The sequence below is a fragment of the Notolepis coatsorum genome (assembly GCF_963971535.1).
Source record: "Notolepis coatsorum genome assembly, chromosome: 19".
Classification (NCBI taxonomy): domain Eukaryota; kingdom Metazoa; phylum Chordata; class Actinopteri; order Aulopiformes; family Paralepididae; genus Notolepis; species Notolepis coatsorum.
Window position 1 is genome coordinate 84,916,231 of NC_140183.1, and position 24,865 is coordinate 84,941,095.

The following is a 24,865-nucleotide window of genomic DNA, read 5'->3' on the forward strand; positions in this document are numbered from 1 at the left end:
CCAGTCTGTTGCAATCACAGCGTAATCTCTTCCCGACACGAGGACCCAGGTGGTTCACTGCTGCACAGGAGGATGCCATGCTTAGTTAAGCTACTAGTCCAAGACAGAAGGCCAATTCAACTTTTTATTGGCAGACAGATGTTTCAGTAAAAATGCCCTTCTTCAGCGTGCTTTCTGGTAATATAACAAACATTCTCGTCTCTGGTGAGGTGCTGGCAGCGTCCAAATTGCGAGCCGAGCACATTGTGATATTTGAACTTAACTACTCCCAACCGATTTCCGCAAATAAAAACACTCCAGTATCCCCTCCATCACCACGGCATTGTGACCATGGATAGTCATGTAATAAACAATATGACTTTGTGCATCAGCCAGGCCACTGTATCAAAATAGTAGACTACAGATACAAAGAACAGCAGCCAATGTGAATCAATCACTGAATTGACCGACAATAAGCACACAACTATATTTTAGTGCTACTGGAGGGGTGTGGTGAGCAGATAGAAACACAACCCAATGTAAAGGTTGGCTAGTTTTAAGAAACACACAACCCAATGTAAAGGTAGGCTAGTTCTATGAAACAACCCAATGTAAATGGTAGGCTTGTTCTATGAAACACAACCCAATGTAAAGGTAGGCTAGTTCTATGAAACACAACCCAATGTAAAGGTAGGTTAGTTTTATGAAACAACCCAATGTAAATGGTAGGCTTGTTCTATGAAACACAACCCAATGTAAAGGTAGGTTAGTTTTATGAAACAACCCAATGTAAAGGTAGGCTAGTTTGAAGAAACACACAACCCAATGTAAAGGTAGGCTAGTTCTATGAAACAACCCAATGTAAAGTTAGGCTAGTTCTGTTGACCACTTTTGACAAATAAGAACCATGTACACCAATCAGTCATCTCAATTCACTTTTTATTGTTACACAGTATTTTACTGGCACCCTTGTACCGTGGTTTTCATTTTTGCTACATTTACAGATGACCTATCCATCTTTACCTTGCAGTAAATAAAAATAAATAAATACAAAATAAAACAAAATGTCTGGAAGAGTTGGTGGTAGGGTTGTGGAGTCAGAAATATACAGGCCCAGTTTCTGTCTTCATCAAGGAGGCCCGTCTCTTTATACTGTAAAGGTGTGATGTCCCAACTATTTATTTTTGGCAACTTTGCACTTCAAGAATACCCAGTAAGTGTAGGCCCACACAGTGTCCATGTAATGTGCCAAAGCAGCGTTTGAGCACTAGTTCACTATTGTCATAGTAGTATATGAAGTTAGGACTTCATCGGTTTAGTGTTTTTTTCTTTTTTCCCCGTGATGTTTTTGGTAAGCAATGGAAGAGTAGAAGGCAATCCTAGATCTGTAACTACAAGGAACTTTACCATCTGCCTCCAACATTAAAACACCATCAGAATAAGAGAAAGGTCTGCCTCTAAGGTTTGCCATCACAATGGAGAAAAGACATGTGGTATAATCGGGTGAATATTAAGCCTACCAAATCCAGTATTTTGGTCAGAATCTCTCATCTATGTTGCTGGCAACAGAATTTACATGTCTCTACGGTTTACAGCATAACCCTCGAGGACACAGCAGTACTGTCTGACCACCAATAGAGGGCACTAAACAGTGTTAGTATTGTCAATCAAAAGAACAGCACTTGTAAAGCCTGCAAAACGCTAAAGAAAAAAATCGATAAAGTGCAGTAGACAATTACTCTAGCGCTACTATCTTCCCTACTTTAATCTAGAATAGTCAGTTCAATGACAAGCTAATGATCAAATGTCTAAAAGGGCAGGTCAGGCTTAGACTCATCTTTAACACGTTACTCATTCAATACAATTGAATAATTTAACTAGCACATAATAAATGAAAGATTTATTAGTGTTCCTTGTTTTGTTGCATTTTCACTTCGAAATCGACTTCCTTTTAAGTCGTAGTGTATGGTGGCAGTCCTACTGCCTTTACCATTGTTTAACTTTTCTTTAAATCATTTCTACAATTTAAACTTTAAACAATAGACTTTTGCATTTCACTGAGCCCGTTCTCACTCAAGAACCTCTACATTTATATTAGGGTAAATCAGGGGTACAAAACCGACCCTTACCCACTGAGAAAATATCTCAAACGTCTCCAAATCAAAATGAAAGCTAGTAGGATTATATGATCGATGGCTGAGCGCAAGTCCAACCTCAGCTCAAGTCTGAGTCATTTTATAGAATCAACAGGGAACACTAACACTTCTCAAATCAATGCACCCAATACTCAAGTACCTATGGATGATGCCTCAATTCTTCAACATGCAGTCCTACAGTAGCGCTACTAGCTTGTACAAAAACCTGATTTTAACAAATAAAAAAAAACGAAAGAAAAACAAGAACAATAAATTAAATTGTTTCTATGTGTGTTGTAAACTAATTATGCTAACATCTATTTACAAAAGAAAAGTATACATTGTAATAAGCTGCCATTGTAACTTCTTCTTGAAACCCACTGTAGCGTAATAGACCTGGGTTTAAGTTTAGCGTCTAAAAAAGAGAGTAGCGAGTATAGTGAGAAAGATGCCGGTGTTCACGTGACGGTTTACATCGTGTGCCATGATATTCACTCAGAGGACATGAGGACGACCCTGCAAGACACTGTTATCAAACAGGGAATATAACAAGTCACCCAGAATGATACGACTCAAGACTATTGCTCAGAAAGGTTCCTAAGAGACAGGGTTTTTCTCTATAAGCCGGGGCAAGCGGCTAGCTCCAAAAACTAGAGGTTTGCTCATCTCCTGTATCAGCCAATTATGTGTACGGCAATCGAGATTTGCCTTGAGAGAGAGGGCAGTGGATACTTCAATTAAGACCTAACTAGGCGGCTACACAAACTGTAAGCAAATATGAACAGCAATGAACAGTGACATTTCTCACAGAATGGTTACAGTATTTAGGTACATGTGACTTTTATCAATGCCAATATAGACATTCTAAACTGTAGCCATGCCATAAAGAGTAGTGTAGAAAATGATGGTATCATCTTAATAGCCTCAAGCTCTTTTAGTCTGCATCGTTTACTTCAATGGATTCCCAAATCTCTGCCGACTGCTGAAAGCTAATTAATTTAGCAAGGATTCCAATAGGGATTTCAGCCTATCCCGTTATCTCAGGAAACAAAGTCTTTAGACTATTCAGATGCCATCTGTGAACGTGACAAAAAGAAGATTGCATTTTTTCTTTATGAATACTGGAGCCGCGCTTGCTACCCTGAATAAGACACACAATTTCACAGTTCACTTCAATGTCAAATGAGAGAGAGAGAGAGAGAGAGGGGGAGAGAGAGAGGAATGTGGTGAGAGGAGGTGGTTGGAAGAGTGTGCTCTGGTTGTAGTGAGTCAGGTTGTATTGCAGCGGTCGTGTTAAGAAGCAAGGTAGTAGAGGCAGCCACAGTGTTTGAGTTCTTCACTCTGAATGTGCCTTTTTCAAAAGTCTCATAAACAGGATAGCAAGGAGGCCTCGCATCAGAGAGAGGACAGGGAAAGAGGGGGAATCGATTGACCTATATCAAGCACCGCCCTCTTTTCTTGATCCTCCAATGACAACTGTTGCTTCCCTCGAAAGAGGGCCGGGTTTGATATAGGTAAAATAGAAGGATTGGGTGAAAATAAAAAACAGGATGTCCCGTGTCGGAATGAGAAATGAGAGTGAGAGAGAAAGAGAGGGATGGGAACAGAGGATGAATAAAGGGAAAGATCTACGGTTGCTCTTCTTTGTTCTTCTTCAGGGATATACGCTTCTTCCTGGCCGCGAGCATTTCATAGAAGGGATCAACACTGACGGCAGAACTGGAGAGGAGGGATAGGGGAAGAACGTTAGTCAACTTCATAAATAAGAAGCGAAAAATGAGTTGCAAAAAGTTTAATAATTTCACTTCACGGCGTCTGTGCTGCCTTGTTTATTCACCGTGTCCATGGAAACAACGATAAAGGTATGGTTTCTCTATGCAGAATAGATAAGCCGGTTAAATGTTCAGACAAGCTTAATATTTGGTTATTTGTGATACTGTATACATGCAATCCAAGGTTACCCTCCCTCCTCCTCCCTTACCCCCGTTGAATGCCACCACCCACTTCAATGATAGCGTTGTGAACGCATAATCTGTTTAAAATGATGGCTATGTGTCTAATCTGCCCGTCGTTTATCAATTACTTGTTTGCAGTCAACATTGTCGAGACGGATATTTTTTTTTATTTTTTTTTTTTTTTTTATTCGGTTCATTTCCGTTTTATAGCGTTTTGAAAAGCCCTCGTTTTTCAGGAAAATATATAGATTCCGTGATAAACGCCCTTTACTGGAATATTCTGGCATACACAAAAAACGTTTATTTATTAATCGTTTTCAAATAAACGCTAGATTATCGATAGTATATGTGTACTTATGCACGCGATAGAAGCGATCTGAAAAATCTATTCTCTCATTTCCTGATCAACGCACACACACATGGGGCACACGCTGATATATAGGTCAAAACAGATCCGATTACCCCAAGACTGGTAAAATAAATTGCTTTCCTCAGATAAGATGTTATCCAAAAAGATTATTCCAAATCCTGATCGCCATTCCAAATATCGATCGCGTTTATTGATTCAGCGCAGGGTACTGTAAATATGTACGACGATCAACTTGGGTCTCTTCAGATGCCTTGCCGGAGAAGTAACATGAGGAGGCTGGACCCCCCCCCCCCCCCCCCCCCCATCTGTTTCCTGACGCAAATTAATAGTATTCAACCCTCTGCCCCAGTACATAGTATTCAAGCCTCTGCTCCAGTACATAGTATTCAAGCCTCTGCTCCAGTACATAGTATTCAACCCTCTGCCCCAGTACATAGTATTCAACCCTCTGCCCCAGTACATAGTATTCAACCCTCTGCCCCAGTACATAGTATTCAACCCTCTGCCCCAGTACATAGTATTCAACCCTCTGCCCCAGTACATAGTATTCAACCCTCTGCCCCAGTACATAGTATTCAAGCCTCTGCCCCAGTACATAGTATTCAAGCCTCTGCCCCAGTACATAGTATTCAACCCTCTGCTCCAGTACATAGTATTCAACCCTCTGCCCCAGTACATAGTATTCAACCCTCTGCCCCAGTACATAGTATTCAACACTCTGCCCCAGTACATAGTATTCAACCCTCTGCCCCAGTACATAGTATTCAACCCTCTGCCCCAGTACATAGTATTCAACACTCTCCCCTCAGTCTAAACCAATGGGGTGCAGTTACACAGGGAGAGACGATAGGGGGCGGTATTTTCCCAATTGAGCTCAGAGAGAGTCTGCAACACTAGCGTGTGGCTCGATTGATGAAATATGAATTCAAATCGCTAATAAATAAAAAAATACGACAAACAAACGCTATATGTCGTTGGTGGCACTCCACTGGCGGCATGAACTAACGACAAAACGCGTCCGTGGCACTCAAAGTGTTAATGCTGTGGATCCAGCCTGCCCTCCCTCCTCCTCCACCTCCTACATATGTGATGATGTGGATCCAGCCTGCCCTCCCTCCTCCTCCACCTCCTACATACTTGATGCTGTGGATCCAGCCTGCCCTCCCTCCTCCTCCACCTCCTACATACTTGATGCTGTGGATCCAGCCTGCCCTCCCTCCTCCTCCACCTCCTACATATGTGATGCTGTGGATCCAGCCTGCCCTCCCTCCTCCTCCACCTCCTACATATGTGATGATGTGGATCCAGCCTGCCCTCTCTCCTCCTCCACCTCCTACATACTTGATGATGTGGATCCAGCCTGCCCTCTCTCCTCCTCCACCTCCTACATACTTGATGCTGTGGATCCAGCCTGCCCTCCCTCCTCCTCCACCTCCTACATATGTGATGATGTGGATCCAGCCTGCCCTCCCTCCTCCTCCACCTCCTACATACTTGATGCTGTGGATCCAGCCTGCCCTCCCTCCTCCTCCACCTCCTACATATGTGATGATGTGGATCCAGCCTGCCCTCCCTCCTCCTCCACCTCCTACATACTTGATGCTGTGGATCTAGCCTGCCCTCCCTCCTCCTCCACCTCCTACATATGTGATGATGTGGATCCAGCCTGCCCTCCCTCCTCCTCCACCTCCTACATACTTGATGCTGTGGATCCAGCCTGCCCTCCCTCCTCCTCCACCTCCTACATATGTGATGCTGTGGATCCAGCCTGCCCTCCCTCCTCCTCCACCTCCTACATATGTGATGCTGTGGATCCAGCCTGCCCTCCCTCCTCCTCCACCTCCTACATACGTGATGCTGTGGATCCAGCCTGCCCTCCCTCCTCCTTCACCTCCTACATACGTGATGCTGTGGATCCAGCCTGCCCTCCCTCCTCCTCCACCTCCTACATACGTGATGCTGTGGATCCACTCGTCCTTCTCCTCGGGGGTGGGGGCGGAGATACGGTACACCATATGGTTCCCCTCCACCACTCTACCGTCCGCCTCAGTCTTGCATGCCTTAATCAGCTGACCGCGGTTGTTGGGGAGGTACAGCTCGAAGCAGTTCTGGTGGAGAGAAGAGGCAAGAAACCTCTGATGAACATCATTACATACACAGCAGGGAGCGGGCAGAGTAGTCGACTAGCCATGCAGTCAACCAGTTAGACCACGCAGCCCAAGGACAGCAACTATTAGCTGTGTTGTCAACCAGTTAGACCACGCAGCCCAAGGAGAGCAACTATTAGCTGTGTTGTCAACTAGTTAGACAATTTTTCATCAACTAACTTGAACTAGTTGATGACTCCCCTGCAGGAAGCCATCAGATGTACATAATCAACCATAATGTTCAGGTGTGTTCAGGAGGGAATGTGGACTCACCGGTTTCCTTGGGTCTTCAACTTCACGGATGCTAAGGTTCTCCAAGGGAATAATACCTCGTGGCTCCTTGTCCTATGGAGGGAAGCGACAGATGAAAGATAATACATTACGCACCACACTGGCCCCACTGTGTTAACACTCCAACATCAATACATTACTCTATATCCTGACGGGGGGGGGGGGGGGGGTCCCCCATCCCTCAGTCTCTTTTTCAACTTTAATGTATCGGATGCAGCAGCATCGACAGTGTTGCTGTCAAAGCCTGTCACAGACGACACAGCGAAGCAAAGACCCACTGTACGTGTATTTTATTTTATATTTTGGCGTTTTTATCGCTTTTATTTCTACTGGGCAGTCCAGTAGTGAGAGACAGATGAGGAATGGGAGACAGAGTGGGGGGAAGACATTCGGCAAATAACGACGGGTTCGGGAATCGAACCCGGGTCGGCCGTGTCGCGGCTGAGCACGCTATGTGGTTCGCCACTGGGGCGCCCGCACTGTACGTGTATTTAAAGACTCACTGTGGTGTATTCAAAGACTCACTGATGTATTCAAAGACTCTGTGGTGTATTCAAAGACTGGGGGCCAAATCCACAAAGGGTTTGCGCGGCTTTTTCTGACGCTAAGCCGGCACAAATAGTGCTGAAACACAGTTTGCTATCCACAGAGGAGGCACAACGGGTGAAACGAGGTGGTAAAAAATAGAATTGGAATAGGACATGACGAACATTATGCAATGACGAAAGATAGTGACAAAAACAAAGGACGCAATGTGTCATGAAAATACAAATTAACTCATCCAGCGCCAGGGGTCGCCGTCTACCTTCTGGCTAGAACGCCATCGCTTTAATCAATGGGGAGACTGCGAAATTTGCGAGTGCTTAAAATATATCTTATATTATAGCTATGGGTCTAATAACACTGTCGATTGTCAGTGAGTTGCTTCTGGTCAACATACAAAAAAAAGATTGTTTTTTCATCCATACATTTCCGTTTTATACCGTTTTGAATATGAGGATAGTTTGTGATTCTTAGTAATCCCAGGAAAAGACGCGATAATAGCGTTTTAGTGGAATCCACTTATCACTAGGGGTGGAACGGTTCACAAAATGGACGGTGCGGTTCGTATCACGGTTTTGGGGTCACGGTTTTGGGTTCGGTTCGATATACGTTGTTTTTTATAAAAAATTTAAATGTAACACTCAAATCTAAACAGGCTTCTCATTTATAAAAAAATGTGTGGCACACAAAGACCGAACTGACTGAAAAATATAGGCTACATTTGTCAAAGTATTAACTTCGTGCAAACAAACAATATGCTCAGCCAGCACTAGACTTTATATAAACAATGTCAACAATGTTTAAATTCCCTGATTGTCAGTTCTTAACACTTTCAGTGCCCACGACGTGATATGACGTTTTATCAGCCCAATGCCTGAATGCCCACGACGCTAATTATCGGTTTATTTTTTTATTAGCGATCTGAATTCATATTTCATCAACAGAGTCTCCCGTTGGTACTAGTGGTCTGCAAGGGCCTTGAAATAAAGCCCGAGCCCTGCCCGAGCCCGTGAACTTCAGGCCCTGCCCGAAAATAAGCCTGACTGTAAATAATATTTTAAGCCCTAGCCCACGTGAAAACCTGACAAAATTTATTATTATTATTATTATTAAAATATAAAAAAATTTGTATTTGTTTTAAATATTCGAAACACGGTTTTATATGAACGTAATAAATAAACAAAACTAAGAAGCATTTACATAGCCTGTTTCGCAATGCCGTCTCTCCCAGTGCTCGCTTATATCTCTGACTCGCACATCAGCCTCGTAAAACGTATTGAAGGCTATAGAATCTTCTTTGACACACACACACACGACACACAATAGCCTACTCAGTCAAACAAACAAACAGAAAACAGAAATCAGATTTCGAGCAGAGCAACGTAATGAAAATCACAACAAAACAGGTAGCGAGTCGAGACCCAGCAAATAATAACATCACTCACCAGACGTCAGCAACGCGTTGAACACCGTTAACAAAACCGGCTACATACATCCCAAGAACAAATTAAAACGTTCGCCAACTGGCTATATTCCAACACAACCAATCGAGTTGAACTTGTCCCCTGAGTTCTCCCTGCGCGCTGCAGTAATTACATCCAAATGTTTCTCTGGCGCAAAAGAGAAAGCGAATCTTAAAACGAAGGTTATCCTATAACCCTAGTTATATGAAAAAAAAAGAAAAAAACGCAATAAATAAATAAAAAAAATAAAAACGGCGGTGCCCAGGCCCGGCCGAGCCCGAATTATTTATTAAAAAAAAAGCCCTACCCAGCCCGAACCCGCCGGGCCGGGCCCCGTCGGGCCTGGGCAAGGTTGCAGTGCACTAGTTGGTACACCAGCCCCATCAGCAGCTCAGAATGGAAAAAGCGCCCCCTATCGTCTATCCCTGAAAACTGCACGTCAGTCGCTTAGACTGACCTGGGATCAGTGATATGTAGAGGCGGGGCCAGCTGGCTCCCTGAGCTGGCAAACAGTCTGCTCAACATGGAAGTGATCGCGGGACGGGAATCAGCCTGGAATATATATTCACAGTAGCCAATCGATAGTAGACAGTAGTGATCGATTTTTGGAATGGCGATCAGGAATTGGAATGATCTTTTTGGAGAACATCTGATCTGAGGTAAGGAATCTATTTTACCAGTCTTGGAATAATCAGAGTTGTATTCGCTGAGATATCAACGTGTCCCCTATGTGTGTGTGTGTGTGTGTGTGTGATGTTGAGGAAATGAGGTACGGCCCCAGCGTGCATACGTACACACATACTATCGATAATCTAGCGTTTATTTGAAAACGATTCATAAATAGGCCGAAAAATTACAACGTTTTTGTGTATTCTAGAATATTCCAGTACAGGGCGTTTATCATGGAATCTTTTTATTTTCCTTGAAAACGAGGGCTTTTCAAAATGCTATAAAACGAAAATTCACCGATAGAAAAACAATCTGCTTTGACAATGTTGACTGGAAAACGAGTCATTGATAAGCGACGGGCAGATTAGACACATAGCCATAATTTAAAACATAGATTAGGCGTTATTAACGCTAACATTGTAGTGGATGGTGGGCATTCAAGCACTAAATCGTGCGCCCCCTGCTGGCACTGAAAGTGTTAATGGAAAGATTCGTTTTTGGCTTGAAATTAAAGTGCAGTATTTGAAATACAATGAAAGGAATATGGCTGGATTTCTTATCAAAGGGAAAAGTGTCTGTTATTTAAAATAAATAAATAAACAAATTAGAAGGCCATCAATATAAATTGCAGCATACATCAAACTAACACACACACTGTACTGTTTCAAAACAATACTGCTCTGTTCATTCTATTTTTAAAATACGTACATTATCTGTCTACATTTATTTAGACTAACATTATTTAAATATTGAGTGCAACTGTGGTGGAACTATCCATGGGTTGGGGGGTCCGCAGGGACATTTTTGCGCGACGGACCTTCAGCTCCGGTAACATTAGGAGTTCATAACATGGAGTGGAAAAGCGGCAATAGTCCCGGTCAGGGGGCGAAATTAAAGCCCGCCGCCCGCCAGGGGCGCTCAGTTTTTACCTTTGGCGCTTGCCACTGAGAGCCCTGCCCGCCGTGTGGCGTGTGGACGTGTAGTTCATAACTATACTCTTATTTTGAAAATCTGTGCGGGTCTCATTTCCGGCCCAAGCGCAGCTAGAGTCATAATATCGATGGCGCCGGCAGTTAGCAGCATTCGGTTCGTATGATATTCTTATTTTGAAAAAAAACGTGGCAACGAGTCATATCCGCCCAGCCCTGCAGCGGGATACTATTGGCTTCTGCTCGTATCAACACAGAGCGGCCCGCAGCTCTAGTGCCACTGCTAACGTTAAGCTCTCAGAATGGTAGCAGCTCGCCGGCAGCATCTAGTGCTAACATTAAGCTCTCAGAATGGTAGCAGCTCGCCCGCAGCTCTAGTGCTAACGTTAAGCTCTCAGAATGGTAGCAGTCTGCTCTAGTCTAGATCGGACCTCCATGAGCTGCATAATACCTCCGTTCCCTCGTTAGCTAGCTCGCGTTAGCTAGCTCACTTAGATCGATCTGTCCCAGTAAACTAAATTGTCTTAACGTTATCTACCGGGCTAGCAGTAGCTACAGATAGCTCCTGATATCAATGTCTTATAACATTGATTGAATGCGTATTCTAGCTGAGGGCATGTTGAATGTGATTTGACCAAATAACCGTAACGTTAAAATTGGGTCCAGCTGCATCGCCGGAGAATCCTTGCATGCTGAATGTAGGGTCTAGCTGAATATAGGGTCTAGCTGCAGGGCCGGAGAATCCTTGCTGGAGCTGGAGGCTACTCAAGTATACACACACAGACAGTGGAGCTGTTTGCAGATAGCAAGCATTTTGACTTATTGCGTGGTGGCGATGTCTCGCAGATAATACAACTACAAGTATGATTATATAATATATATTTTATTTAAAAAAAAATTTTTTATATAAAATATATATATATATTTTTTTTAATCAAAAATTCTTTGGCAGGTAAGAAATATGCTTGGCGGGTAGACTCTTCCCATCTACCCGCCACTGGCCGGTGAGTCAAAAAGTTAATTTCGCTCCCTGGTCCCGGTTGGAGTTAGTAAAACACAGTTGTATGTTGTATTCAATCAATCAATCTGCACAGTGATTGATTGAATGAAAATTTTATTAACAGATTGCAGAATGGGTACAATACAGTACGGCTCAATACACACAATTGTTAAGGGGATGCAGACCAGAGAAAGACTTTCGTCTCGTTTACATCAGGGTCCCCCATTTTCAATTCATAATGAATTGTAAGTAAGGGTGCAACTTGCTCTGTGCAATCCATTCTTTGTGGATCAAGCCTTCACTGTGGTGTATTCAAAGACTCACTTTGGTGTATTCAAAGACTCACTGTGGTGTATTCAAAGACTCACTGTGGTGTATTCAAAGACTCACTGTGGTGTATTCAAAGACTCAATGTGGTGTATTCAAAGACTCACTGTGGTGTATTCAAAGACTCACTGTGGTGTATTCAAAGACTCACTGTGGTGTATTCAAAGACTCACTGTGGTGTATTCAAAGACCCACTGTGGTGTATTCAAAGACTCACTTTGGTGTATTCAAAGACCCACTGTGGTGTATTCAAAGACTCACTTTGGTGTATTCAAAGACCCACTGTGGTGTATTCAAAGACTCACTGTGGTGTATTCAAAGTAGTAGAGGCAGTTGTCTGTGAGAATGAACCATCGTCGCTTCCAGGTTTTCACCCGTCCCCCTGAAACACAAGACGAGCGTCGGTGAGAGAGAGACTGGAGAGAGAGGGAGGAGAACGAGGAACCCATCTCTACACGTTTACACAGTAGATCAGGGTCAACATGGCTAACGGTAAGGCGCTCTGCCGGTACATACCTCCTGAGAAACAAGCGGCAGCGGCAGAGTGTGGAAATCGCAGGGAGAAGCAGAAACAGGGACCAGAGGATTCGGAGGACAGGAGGAGAGAGAAAGAGAGAGAGAGAGAGAGATAAAGAGGAAAGGGGAAAAGGAGAGGGAAGGAGGGAGATGATATTAGTGACAAAAACAGAATCACAGGCCCCTGCCGTGCGAGAGAGAGAACGACCAGCTCTGTAGACGTGTTGCCGTGATGCAAAAGAGAGTGAGGTACTGAACCGGTCTCTTGATTCACCGGCGTGCTACAGTGTGGCCGTCTCTAAATACCACGATATGCTGCCGATGCGTCAAGGCTGTGGAAACATCCTCAGCGTTAACACATCGCCAGTCTATTATGGTCTTAAATGTACACCTTGGAGAGAGGGGGAGGGGACGGCACTTCACAGCAGAAAAGCCACAAGAGAGAACGGAGTACAGTACCGCAAAGTATGTATCAACAGTTCACCGTTAATATTGCATAGTGCTTCTGATACTATATATTTTTTTTCCTCAATCGAGCTAAACTTTTAACGTAGTTTATGACTAGGGCTGTCCTGATTGGGCTTCGAAGCTTCAGTAGTAATTGCCATGGAATAATCAAAACTTCATTCTTCCTCCATGTGAAGGTTTCAATGCATTGTGTTAGATAGGGGGCGATAGTGGCTCAGGAGGTAGAGCGGTCGTCTGGTAATCGGAAGGTTCCCGGTTCGATTCCCGCTCCTCCTGGCAGCGTGTTGATGTGTCCTTGAGCAAGACACTTTACCCCTAATTGCTCCTGATGAGCAGGTTGGCACCTTGCATGGTTACCTCCACCATCGGTGTGTGAATGGCTGAGTGAATTGGTGAATGTGAGGAAGAAATTGTAAAGCGTTTTGGATAAAAGCGCTATATAAATGCAGCCATTTACCATTTAGTATCAGTTTTCTGAAAGTTGTCCATGTCTAAGAAGAACTGATTTTCAAAATGAATGTTGGATTATTATAAAACGAAGCATTAGAATAGTTGATTTTGACATCGATTACCATGGCAGCGATCGAAGCTTCCGGGTCAGCCCTACTTGAAACATCAACGGACATACTGTACATCAGTAACGTTCTGTGGTTAAATACGGCACACTTTGAACCCATTACGGTGATTAGTTCAGCGGAACATTGGTACACCCACACCCCCTTCCACCACGCCACCCTGCCGGCCGGCATCCTCTCACCCAGCTTGAGAAGCCAGCCCTCTCTGTCGGGGTTGAAGAAAGTGTGCGTCAGGTCGTTGCCATCGTCTTCAGGGATCTTGAAAGGCTCATTCTTAATGCTTTCATAGAGATTCTGGAATACAGAAAACGCAGAGTCAGACGACAAGAGGTGTGTACACAACCTTTTTTGAACCAAGATCTACTTTTTTATTTACCACCTAGCCCGAGAGCTACCAGCCAAAATTGTATATTGTAAGCAGTCATTTGAGGCTTTATAAAAGCAGCATAATGAACACAAATCTGTCAGTGCCGAGTCCGACCTCATCTTAAATAACAAACAGCATTGCTTGTTGTAGTTAACAAAGAGAGGCAGAGTTGATTTAGCAAAAAAATATAATCTCATTTTATTAATCAAGATCTACTTGAAATCAGCCCGCGATCTACCTGTCGATCGCGATCGACTGGTTGGGCCCCACTGAGTTTCAACACCGACGTGTTCGGTATGACTCATAATCAATGTTCCCTCTAATTTTTTTTTTCGGTCTGAGCAAACACTCAAACCTCCTGAGCAGACATCAGCAAGTACTGAGCAACATAAATCACCTGCCGATTAACCGGTTAGTTGATAAGCGGCGGTTTGTAAAAAATCTGAGAATCTTAATTTCCCTCAATGTCTAACATAAAAATATACACATTTTGCTGATACACCGAGAAATAATACAAAAAGGCATATTATATTCCTTAATCAAATATTTATTTGACCATTGATTGACGATACAGAGCAAAGTCCTTACTTTGGCGGGGGCGGTGTGAGTCGTGTCACTAACTTTTGTCTTTTTAGGAGGCTGACTCGTCATTATTTTATTAAGTGAATTATAATGCGACTTCAAGGGTGACCATATTGTGATTTATTTTTTAAAGAAGACACTGCCTTCAGCCTCAAGATACTTAATGATACTCAAAGTTTACTCAAAGATGCCTTATCATTATAATATATTTAAAGTATGGCCTCCTCTGTATGGATATAAAATTATTGTTTATATTATTTTATATAACAAAATAATATCTCTCTATAACCAAAGTTACTCAACATGCTGTATTATGCTGTTGGGGAAAATGTGTATGGGGTGGACTAGTTTAATATAGGTCAACTAGCAGTGCTGAAAGACGGTCTGGCTGACGTTCTTAAAACAACTTGGACAGATGGACATTTCAGTACGGCACGTTGTGTGCTGGTAATCTCGTACATCGTATCGCTTTCATATCTTGTTCTTTTCTCTCTTTCATACATACACAGCACACACACACAGGCACAGCACACACACACAGACACACGGACACACACATACACAGCACACACACACAGGCACAGCACACACACACAGTCGCACAGACATACACACCGACACACACACACACACACATTCCCTGTGACACAATACACACATACAATACACATACGTCTGTACGCAGACGCACACACACACAGACACACACACACATACACACACACACACACATCTCACTCTCTCTTCAATGTTCTTAAATGTTTTACATCATATCGTGTGTGTACATCATATCTTGTTTATCTCTCTTCATGTTCTTAATGTTCTTATCTCTCTCCGATGTTAAATCTACGTATCATCTTAGTGTACGTCATGTCAGATCTGACATGATATGATACGTCATCATATCTGTCATGGGGGGGCAGGACTGAGAGGGGATTTAGGGGACGAGCAGAGGGATTGAGAGTTAGAGTGTTCTTTGTTCAAGCTGTGGTGATCCTCTGCTCGAACCATAGCTTCTGCTGTTAAGAACTTCTTTTCTTAAATAAATTACCTACTTGTTACAATTGGAAATATCGTCTCCTGCTGTGTTAAACAACCTTCAGCCACAACAATGCCTAAAGTAATCTATCTGACAAATCTCAAGAAAATAACAATCAACCTATGACAAAATAATATATATTTTCAAGTCTTACTGGACAAAATAAATAACAAGAAAAATATGAAGTAATGTTCTAAATAATACCTCTTCTGTATTAGAAAATCCAGCTTAAAAAATATATCTTTGTATCTTTTCAATGTAATGTAAATTATAAAACAGTAACCTCACAAAGATACTAATTTAAAAGTGCACTATGCAGTTTCAGATTTGTTGCAATTAGTGTACTAAACTAATTTATTACACACATAATCCTTAGAATGATTGTATCATAACAAGCATCTTATCAAACCAAAACATAATTTTGAGGCATCAAAATAGTTTTCAATTATTTTCTTTCTCTCTGTATAGCTGCATGCTTCAATCAATTCGGTCAACTTTGCCATCAAACTCTTGCCTCGCACTGCTTTGTTTGTAATGTTTTTCTGTGTCCATGTGAGCTTTGAGATCGCCACCACTTTTATTAGACACAGAAACATATGGTCAAGCTTTGCATGCGTTGCACTCCGCTTCCAATTAGTCTCGACTGGGACGATAAATTGGGAATTTTCTCTGCAGTTAATCTGTAATGTACATTTTCGCGTTTGCATTATGAGGAGCCAGCGGCAGCGATGCTGGTCAGATCTGTCCGCTTCCTGCTCTGTTGTGTGTGTGTCTGTGTGAGCGCGCAGTAGCGCCGCCCACAAAGCACTGAAAGCGAGGCTTCTCTTGGTAACGTCACATGCAATAGGTTACCGTAGTATTCGGTGCAACACGCCAGTCAATTTAACTACATGCATATTTTACACAAACGTTTCTGTGCGCGACAGATTTCAGATGTGCGCGGGAGCGTTTTGCCATGTGTGCGCGCGCACGGGCGCACCTTAGGGGGAACATTGCTCATAATTAATTATAGTTCATTGTAAAATAGAGACATGAGTGTAATTATTGTCAAACCCTATAAATAGCATTTGGAATAAGTCTTTCCGAATGAATGCAGCATGGTTTATCTTGCGTTATCGGAATACTTCTCACGGGGTGCGCTCCGCGGGGAGTGTGCAAGATAGGGCAGTTTAAAGTATTAAGAGTCCGCCACCCGAGACACATTCTCCTTGATTTGTAGCGCAATTTGGGACCCAAATTGGAGCGTGGAACAAAACGCACAAATTCCATCCCCCGTACACATTCAAGTCCTCTCCACCCTGGGATCTTTGGCCACCGGCACGGTCCAGCGTGATATTGAACACCCACATCCAAACGCTGCAGCAATTCAAGTTCAAGTTCAAGTTCTTTAATAGTTGTCATACAGAAGTACAGAATACTTTCATACAAAATGCTTCTTACTGTTACGCTCCAGAGACTGTGCTAGACAAGATAGTATCAAATAACATAATATAGCATGTAATTTAGAAGAAGAAAAATGAGGTCACAGTGTTCGGTATAGAGATATGTACAATGTTCTGAGTTACCATATAATATACAATACTATGCAGTAGGGCTGCAACGATTAGTCGACATAATCGACGACGTCGATTATAAAAAATCGTTGACGAGAAATTGTTGCGTCGATTAGTCATTAAAAAAAACAAAAAATAAAAAAAAAACTTTATTTATTTAATTTTTTTTTTTTTTTTTTTTTTTTTTGTGCACTACCTATCTTTGTGAGAGTGGCTTCTCAGGGTTCCAGACAACATCATAACATGATGATCCCATAGCAAATTTTGGACATTGAAAACATTGTTCCCCTGCAGGAGATGATGATCAGACTAGACACACAATACATTACACACGTACTCCTCTCACTCACACACAGCGATCAGAGTAAGACACACACATACACACTCCTCTCACTCACACACAGCGATCAGAGTAAGACACACACACATACACACTCCTCTCACTCACACACAGCGATCAGAGTAAGACACACACACATTCACACTCCTCTCTCTCACACACAGCAATCAGAGTAAGACACACACACATTCACACTCCTCTCACTCACACACAGCGATCAGAGTAAGACACACATACACAAATTACACAGTACACACCTCTCACTCACACAGCGATCAGAGTAAGACACACACACAAATTACACAGTACACACACTCCTCTCACTCACACAGCGATCAGAGTAAGACACACACACATACACACACACACGGACTCCTCTCACAAACAAAAGTTATTTAAAGTACACTTCCACTTTAATTTGTATTATTTAATTTATTTATCTTGTTACGAGTGATTGCTGTATTGTTCTTCAAATACATTTTCATTTAAAGTGGCTTAAAGATCCAAATTCAAATGTTTCATGAGTCATTATTTTAATTTGCTATGGGATCATCATGTTATGATGTTGTTGTTTGGTCCTGACAAGAGTCTCAAAGTCTGGGGTGATGGTAGACAAGCAACTCTGAGGTCATGCTCAATGTCCAATCTGTTCCTCTGCTCTGTCTTCAGCTGGACCAGAGCTGAGAAGCCACTTTCACAAAGATAGGTAATTAACACTTTGACTGCCGGGAGCCGTCTTTAGACGTCTTTGCTGGCCATGCTAAAGTTGCCGGGGGACGCTGTACGTCGTCTTTATATCAATATTTCAAAAATCTGCGATCGGATTCATAATGTCCCTCCGCTGGCCTGAGATCCACCAGCAGGACCCACTGAGCTCTCTGGCGGTTCAGGAGCGCCATCTGGTGGCCGATCGGCGCAAGCGCTTAACAGGAAGCGCATTAGAGGTTTTGCTAGACGTCCGTATTGCTTCCGGCCACTCGGTACATGTCCCGTGACTCTAGCTCGTCACTCTACATAGCGATCGATTGCCAATAACTCGATGAACAACATGATTTGGACGTATATACCATTATACAAGCTGGAGATGGACCGGGTAATAATATATCCCATAATGATAAAATTTCTACTCGACGATGATCGCCCAACGGCGCGCGGAGACTGGGGTGAGTTTCAGCGTGTAACGTTACCGTCTTCGATAATAACTGATATTATCAACATTTGACCCACATTAGATGATTGGTATAACGCTGCCCACGGAATTATAAACGCCCCCTCGCCCATCCGGTCAACATCAGATGACGTGTAGTAACTTCTAGAAGTACGTCTAGTTGGAATTTTTTATATCGCGCTGATTGCCATCAAACTGTATTTCATCATCAATATAATGCATTTGGGGCTATATATCACGTTCTGGAGAAAGCTGCAGAAAGAGATGAAAACATACTTATACATTAGACCATACTTTACTATGAATATGTGAATGAAAAAGTTTAACGTTGCTACACAATGAACAATACATATAGGACTTTGAATGGGCCCTAATAATGGCAATGTAGCAATAGAATTTAAAAAGTTATAGCCCTGCAAAGAAGGGGACTTTCTCCATAGACAAATAGCGCTGGCAATCTATGGTATATCATTAATTTAACCTTAGGCAACCAAAGTGTTAAAAAAAAAATAAAAAAAAAAAATCCTTCGTTTGTTTGTTGTTGTTTACATTGGTTTTCGATTAGTCGACTAATCGAAAAAATAATCGGCAGATTAGTCGACTACCAAATTAGTCATTAGTTGCAGCCCTACTATGCAGTGTACTAATGTACAGTACTATCTAGTGCAAAGCAGAAATGGGATGAGGTACAATTTTAGGTACAATTTACAGTAAGGTGTACGAGTTGTAGTGCAATCCTTCATCAATAAATATAAAGTGTGGGGAGTGGGTGCTACAGTGTGTTTGTTTAAAGTGGGTGTGTGCTATAAAGTGTGTGGAGTGGGTGCTACAGTGTGTTTGTTTAAAGTGAGTGTGTGCGTGTGGATGTGTGTGCTATGTGCGTTTGGTGGTTGTTGTTGTGTAGTGTTCATTCATTGTTCGTTTAGCAGCCTGATGGCCTGGGGATAGAAGCTTCTTCTGAGTCTTTCTGTGCTCGCCTTGAGACTCCGGTATCGCTTGCCTGACCGCAGCAGTTCAAAGAGGCAGTTGTTCGGGTGACTGGAGTCTTTAATGATTCTCTTAGCCTTGCCCGTGCAACGCTTGTTGTAAATGTTCTGGAGGGTGGGGAGCCCCCCTCCAATTGTGCGTTCGGCTGAACGTGTCACTCTTTGTAGTCTGCTTCGGTCTTGTGCAGTGCTATTCCCAAACCAGGAGGTGATGTTGCCGGTCAAGATGCTCTCAATTGTACATGAGTAGAAGTTCTTAAGGATCTTCTGACTGACTTGGAACTTCCTTAGGCGCCTGAGGAAGTAGAGGCGTTGTCGTGCCTTCTTCACAACACTGTCAATGTGTGTGGTCCATGTCAAGTCCTCGGATATGTAGGCTCCGAGGTACTTAAAGCTGTTGACTCTCTCAACCGGTGCCCCGTCGATGCTGAGGGGGCTGTAGTCCTTCAGTCAAGAGGATCATACAGCAGTTTGACTCAAACGCAAAATAGTGGTTGCGAGTTTTTATTCTCCATTGGGTTGCTTCAGTAACGCATTCATTTCAGTCATTACAGTGCAAATGTCGGGTCAGCTGGTCATTTATTTCTGTCAATGTGCTGGTTCTGTAGGACTGCGTCAGTCACCATAATCCACCATAATCCCTGTCCCCAAAAAGCCAAGGCCCAGTGGACTAAGGCCATGTCCAGACGAAAACAATTTAGATCTTTTTCGTTTTCATTTAAAAAAAGGTTTCTGTAAAAACGAAAACGTCTCAAGAAATAAGTGCGTGCCACAAATTTACGAAATAAATGTCTTTCCTGTTTTAGACGTCGCCCTTTTATTTTGAAAACCCCCAACCGGAAGTGTTGTCGTTGTTTTCGATAACTTGTGTGGTCCGGTTATGTGCTTTTGAGCTGACGCTAGTTTCCAGAGACACACCGCGGCACAAATGCAGCTACACGAAGAGGAGGAGGAAGAGCTGCTGATTTTAATCGGCAGGAGAGAGAGAGTGCTCAAAGCTGTATATAATATAATAGCCCCGTGGTGCGGTCGGAGGCAGCTCAAACTACCTGTGTTGTATTAAATTAATTGATTGATGTTTAACTTGTCTGTGTCCAGTCCTTTCGACTAGCAAACGCTGTCTGTATTTAACGTTACCTCAGGATACCACTGTAATTGTAGCAAAAGTTGTCTGTATTTAACGTTACCTCAGGATACCACTGTCTATTGTATTTAGTTGGTTAGCTATTTAGCTAATGTTGATAGCATAGCATCAACGCTAGCTGGCTGGCTACAGCTCAACACCAGCCATGGGAATACTATTTAGTGAATGGAGGCTTTTTAAATCGTCAAGGTAAGAGAGGATTTGTCATGATCAACTGAAGGCGTATGCTATGGAACAGTATGTGCTTGGCTACTACTTGGGTTTTCAGAAAAAGTACATTTAGCTGTAAAAGCCTGATCAAGCTCAATAGCTTCTGTAACACTGTAAGGGAGATGTCAATCTGTTGTCGACGGTGGTTGTGATGTTGCTGAGTTTGCACATGCGGGGTAAGGGAGAGGTGGGCTATCGCGTCATCGGTTCAGGAAAAGACTCGTATCGCTTGTAAAGATGGTGACGCAAGGGGGGCGTCTTCAGAATTGCGCACTCTGGGAGCCGGTCTCAGAAAGTAGCGTCTTCAGGCTGCCAGAACGCAGTTCAGTGTGGACTGTGGATGAAAGGTGCATACGATACGATCAAATACTTTGACTGATACGACCAAAATCGGTTTCGTCTGGACATGGCCTAAAATACTACAGACCCGTCGCCCTGACCTCTGTGGTGATGAAGTCTTTTGAGCGCCTTGTGCTTACACACCTCAAATCTATCACAGACCCTCTCATGGACCCCCTGCAGTTCGCCTACAGAGCCAACAGGTCTGTAGACGACGCTGTCAATATGGTACTCCACTTTGTCCTCCAGCACCTGGGCCCTCATTTATCAATAATGCGTAGAAAGTGTTCCATTTTCATTCCTACGCACGGAATTTAGAATGTCTCTACGCACAGAAAAATTGGGATTTATCAACCGTGCGTGCACAGGTAGTACGCACACTCAGTGTTGATAAATACCATTGTTCTTACAGTCTATGCTCGTGCATGATTATCCATATATGGTAATGACACACCCCCATGGGATATAATGGACTAAGCCGAGCGAACTATGAGAAACTTCAGAGCGAGATTGATCACGGAGGTCTAGCTGAGAAGGAGGGAGCGTGCAGACTATCTTCGGTGCCAAGGATGTTGACTGACCCAGTCCTGCTACAGAACCAGCACATTGACAGAAATAAAAGCTGACCCGACATTAAGCTGTAATGACGCTGAAGCACACTGTCAACCCAATGGAGAATACAAACTCGTAACCACTATTCTTCGCTTGCATTTTCCATATACCATACATATACTGCAAACTTTTTTCGTTGAGGTTTTTTCAAGTTAGATTAAGACCTTGCAAGGGTAGACTTGGGGTAAAGGGTAAAACGGCTGTCTGATCCTCTTGACTGAATTGCTGCTTTCAGCAGGCCAACTCTGCCTATTGTGCGCGCCTGAGCCCGTGATTTTGGTCATTATGGCTTCAGTGGATAATCCCGATCTGCATTTAAGTGATGTTTTAATTACAGATACCCCACTAATAACATTACAATTGAATTAAATACAATTAGGCCTGAATGAGACTCCGGCCACCGGCAACGACATTATCAGCCAAAATGCGCATTGCAGATTATCTGTACATTGACCGAGTGGAATCCCGTTCACATAACTGGATTTGTTTATTGATGGAACTTTGAAAGCTACACGGGTACAGTCTATTGCTCCTATGATGTTGGGTAACCTGGCGTAAAATCCTCTCTCTGTCTGCTGTTATTATTGATATTGTATGTAGTTGGGGGTTGGGGAAATTACAACATCCAACACTGCGTTTTGTTCCACGCTCCAATTTGGGTCCCAAATTGCGGTACAAATCAAGGAGAATGTGTCTCTGGTAGCGGTATGTTCTCTCTCTGCAAATAGACTGCCCTATATCTCTGTAAACATCTCAGCGCATACCGCGAGAAGTATTCCCAGGGTTCGAAATTAACGGGGGCTTGGGGCATTAATGCCCTTGAAAATGGACAAAATGCCCTCGAAAATCAGTTAAGGGGGGCACAAAATGCCCCCGACAGTTTACTAATTATATATATATATTTATCCGGTAATGGAGTGTCTGTGTATTGTACGGTTCAGATGACGCGCAAATAAAAAAAATCATTTGGCGGAGCCGGGAGAGGTGAGCACTGGCTGCACCAGCAGCAGCACTGCAGCCAGGTGCTAGTCAGTTTGTGTAAAAATGGCAAGCACAATATAAATCAATCTTCATTACGACTTTAAAAACATAGCCTTAACATTACATAGGCCTACACACATCTTGCCATAGTGTTAGCAGTTTGTACAACACAACGCACGTTTTAACTATGGTAGCACTAGCCCCAGCTAATACGGTCAACGAAATGTTACCATAGCTACTAGCTAGCAGAGGAGGAATGGGAGTCTGAGAGGCGGAGTGTTTAAAGTAGAGCTGGGCCGTTAACGGCGTTAAAGTGCTGCGTTATCGCGAGACTAGTATCGCGCGATAATATAATTGACGCCGTTAATCTTTTTCTCAACGTTGGGTCTGTATTGTCCTTAAATACTTGCCGTAGTTCCCAGCTGTGGTACCAGGAAGTGATTGCACTACTGTAGCTGTAGTCAGAATAATGTGTTAAACTAAAGTAGTGGTCCGGTAATCATTGTTATACAGGTGAGGTTAAGAAGTCCTCAGGATATAACACAATTCGGCGATGAGGACGTCTGAATCTGCGCAATGCAAGAAAGAAGAAGTCCGTTGCAAGCTTTGTTTACATTATTAACGTTAGCATGTTAGCTCACGTTGATACGGGCGGCACTGGGAAACATCTACAAGAGGACGAAATCCACTTTACACACTAAAGGAAGGATCGACTGGACTATTGTGAGTGTTTACAACAGAAATGGCTTGGGTTATTGGAAATATTGGACCGTTTGATGACAATGTAGCCCCTTTCGTGACTGTGATGCACGGAGTGAATCCACAGTCACTTGCTCCTCAATAGGAAACCAACCTAGATTTACCATGAAGGACTGGTTCTGGCTGAACCGTTCGTTATACAAGAATCACAGAGACGTTTCAAAGGTGCTCACAGTTGCATGAGGGTTTCGGACAGAGATACGGGATGGTTTGAAAGCTCTGCGTTGCTAATAAACATTTTAAATAATCTTTATAAACTGCTCAAAACGGCATTATTTCCGCCGTTGGGTGATCACAGCGCATGCGCACCATCCCGTATCTCTGTCCGAAACCCTCATGCAACTGTGAGTACCTTTGTAATTTCTCTGTGATACTTGTATAACGAACGGTTCGGCCAGAACCAGTCCTTCATGGTAAATCTAGGTTGGTTTCCCATTGAGGAGCAAGTGACTGTGGATTCACTCAGTGCATCACAGTCACGAAAGGGGCTAATGACAATGTGGAGCAAATAAATGAAAATGGGGGACCCTGATGTAAACAAGACAAACGTCTTTCTCTGGTCTGCATCCCCTTAACAATTGTATGTATTGGGCGGCTACGTGGCGTAGTGGGCAAGGCGCTCGCCACGAATGCGGAGACGCTGGGCTCGCCTGTTCGAGCCCAGCGCTCCACATTGCTTTCAGTTTAGCTGGTCGTTCATACTAATACACATTGGCCGTATTAGGGGGTGGGAAACTGATGGGTGGGGATCGGGCGTTGTGGACAGCGACTCCTACAGGTCGGTTGGTGCGCAGTAGAATCAGGAAGTGTCGGGGGCAGCGTGAGCCTCCCACGCGTTACTCCTCGCCACTGAGAGATCGAGCTGCGCAGGTGAAAAGATGCGACTGCTGTTACCTCAAGTACCGGAGGGGACTTGTGCTATGTATGACTTAGTCCACATTGCAGCCGGCTTGTGGGAGGCAAGAAACAGCGTTCGTGACAGGGGAGGGTTGAATTGGATGATACGAAATTGGGATGGGAGAAAATATAGAAAATGGGAGAAAAAGTGGATAAAAAAAAAATTGTATGTATTGAGCCGTACTGTATTGTACCCATTCTGCAATCTGTTAAATAACGTTTTCATTCATTCATTCATGCAACTGTTACACTGAGCTTGCACTGAATTTGTTGAGAAACCTGCTTCTGCAGCAGTCTGTGTGTGAGCAACCAGTCAGCAGCATTGTGAATTTAGAGATTCACTAAATGACACATTGAGAGACAGGTGTGTGTGTGTGTGGATTAAGAAATGAAGGTTCACAGAAGAAACTACTGACAGAGAGTGATTTGACACTGGAGAGAGCTGTCAATATCAGTGTAACAATGTTAATGGCATCAAAGGAAGGGCACAGAAAATTACGATAAATCTGGTTTTAAAAGAA

General features: G+C 43.2%; 1 protein-coding gene across 1 annotated transcript in view; it reads right to left on the reverse strand.

Annotated features, from left to right (window-relative positions):
• Nucleotides 1–899: 899 nt before the first annotated feature.
• The window catches only part of cyth2 (cytohesin 2), a 63,045-nt gene continuing 39,079 nt past the window's right edge, over nt 900–24,865 (reverse strand). The window contains exons 8-12 of the mRNA XM_084336923.1: nt 13,550–13,661; nt 12,114–12,190; nt 6,860–6,931; nt 6,393–6,547; nt 900–3,833 (exon numbers count right to left, since the gene is read on the reverse strand). Of these exons, the coding sequence (XP_084193049.1) occupies nt 3,743–3,833; nt 6,393–6,547; nt 6,860–6,931; nt 12,114–12,190; nt 13,550–13,661 (507 nt within the window). The 3' untranslated portion in view covers nt 900–3,742. The remainder of the gene's footprint in view (nt 3,834–6,392; nt 6,548–6,859; nt 6,932–12,113; nt 12,191–13,549; nt 13,662–24,865) is intronic.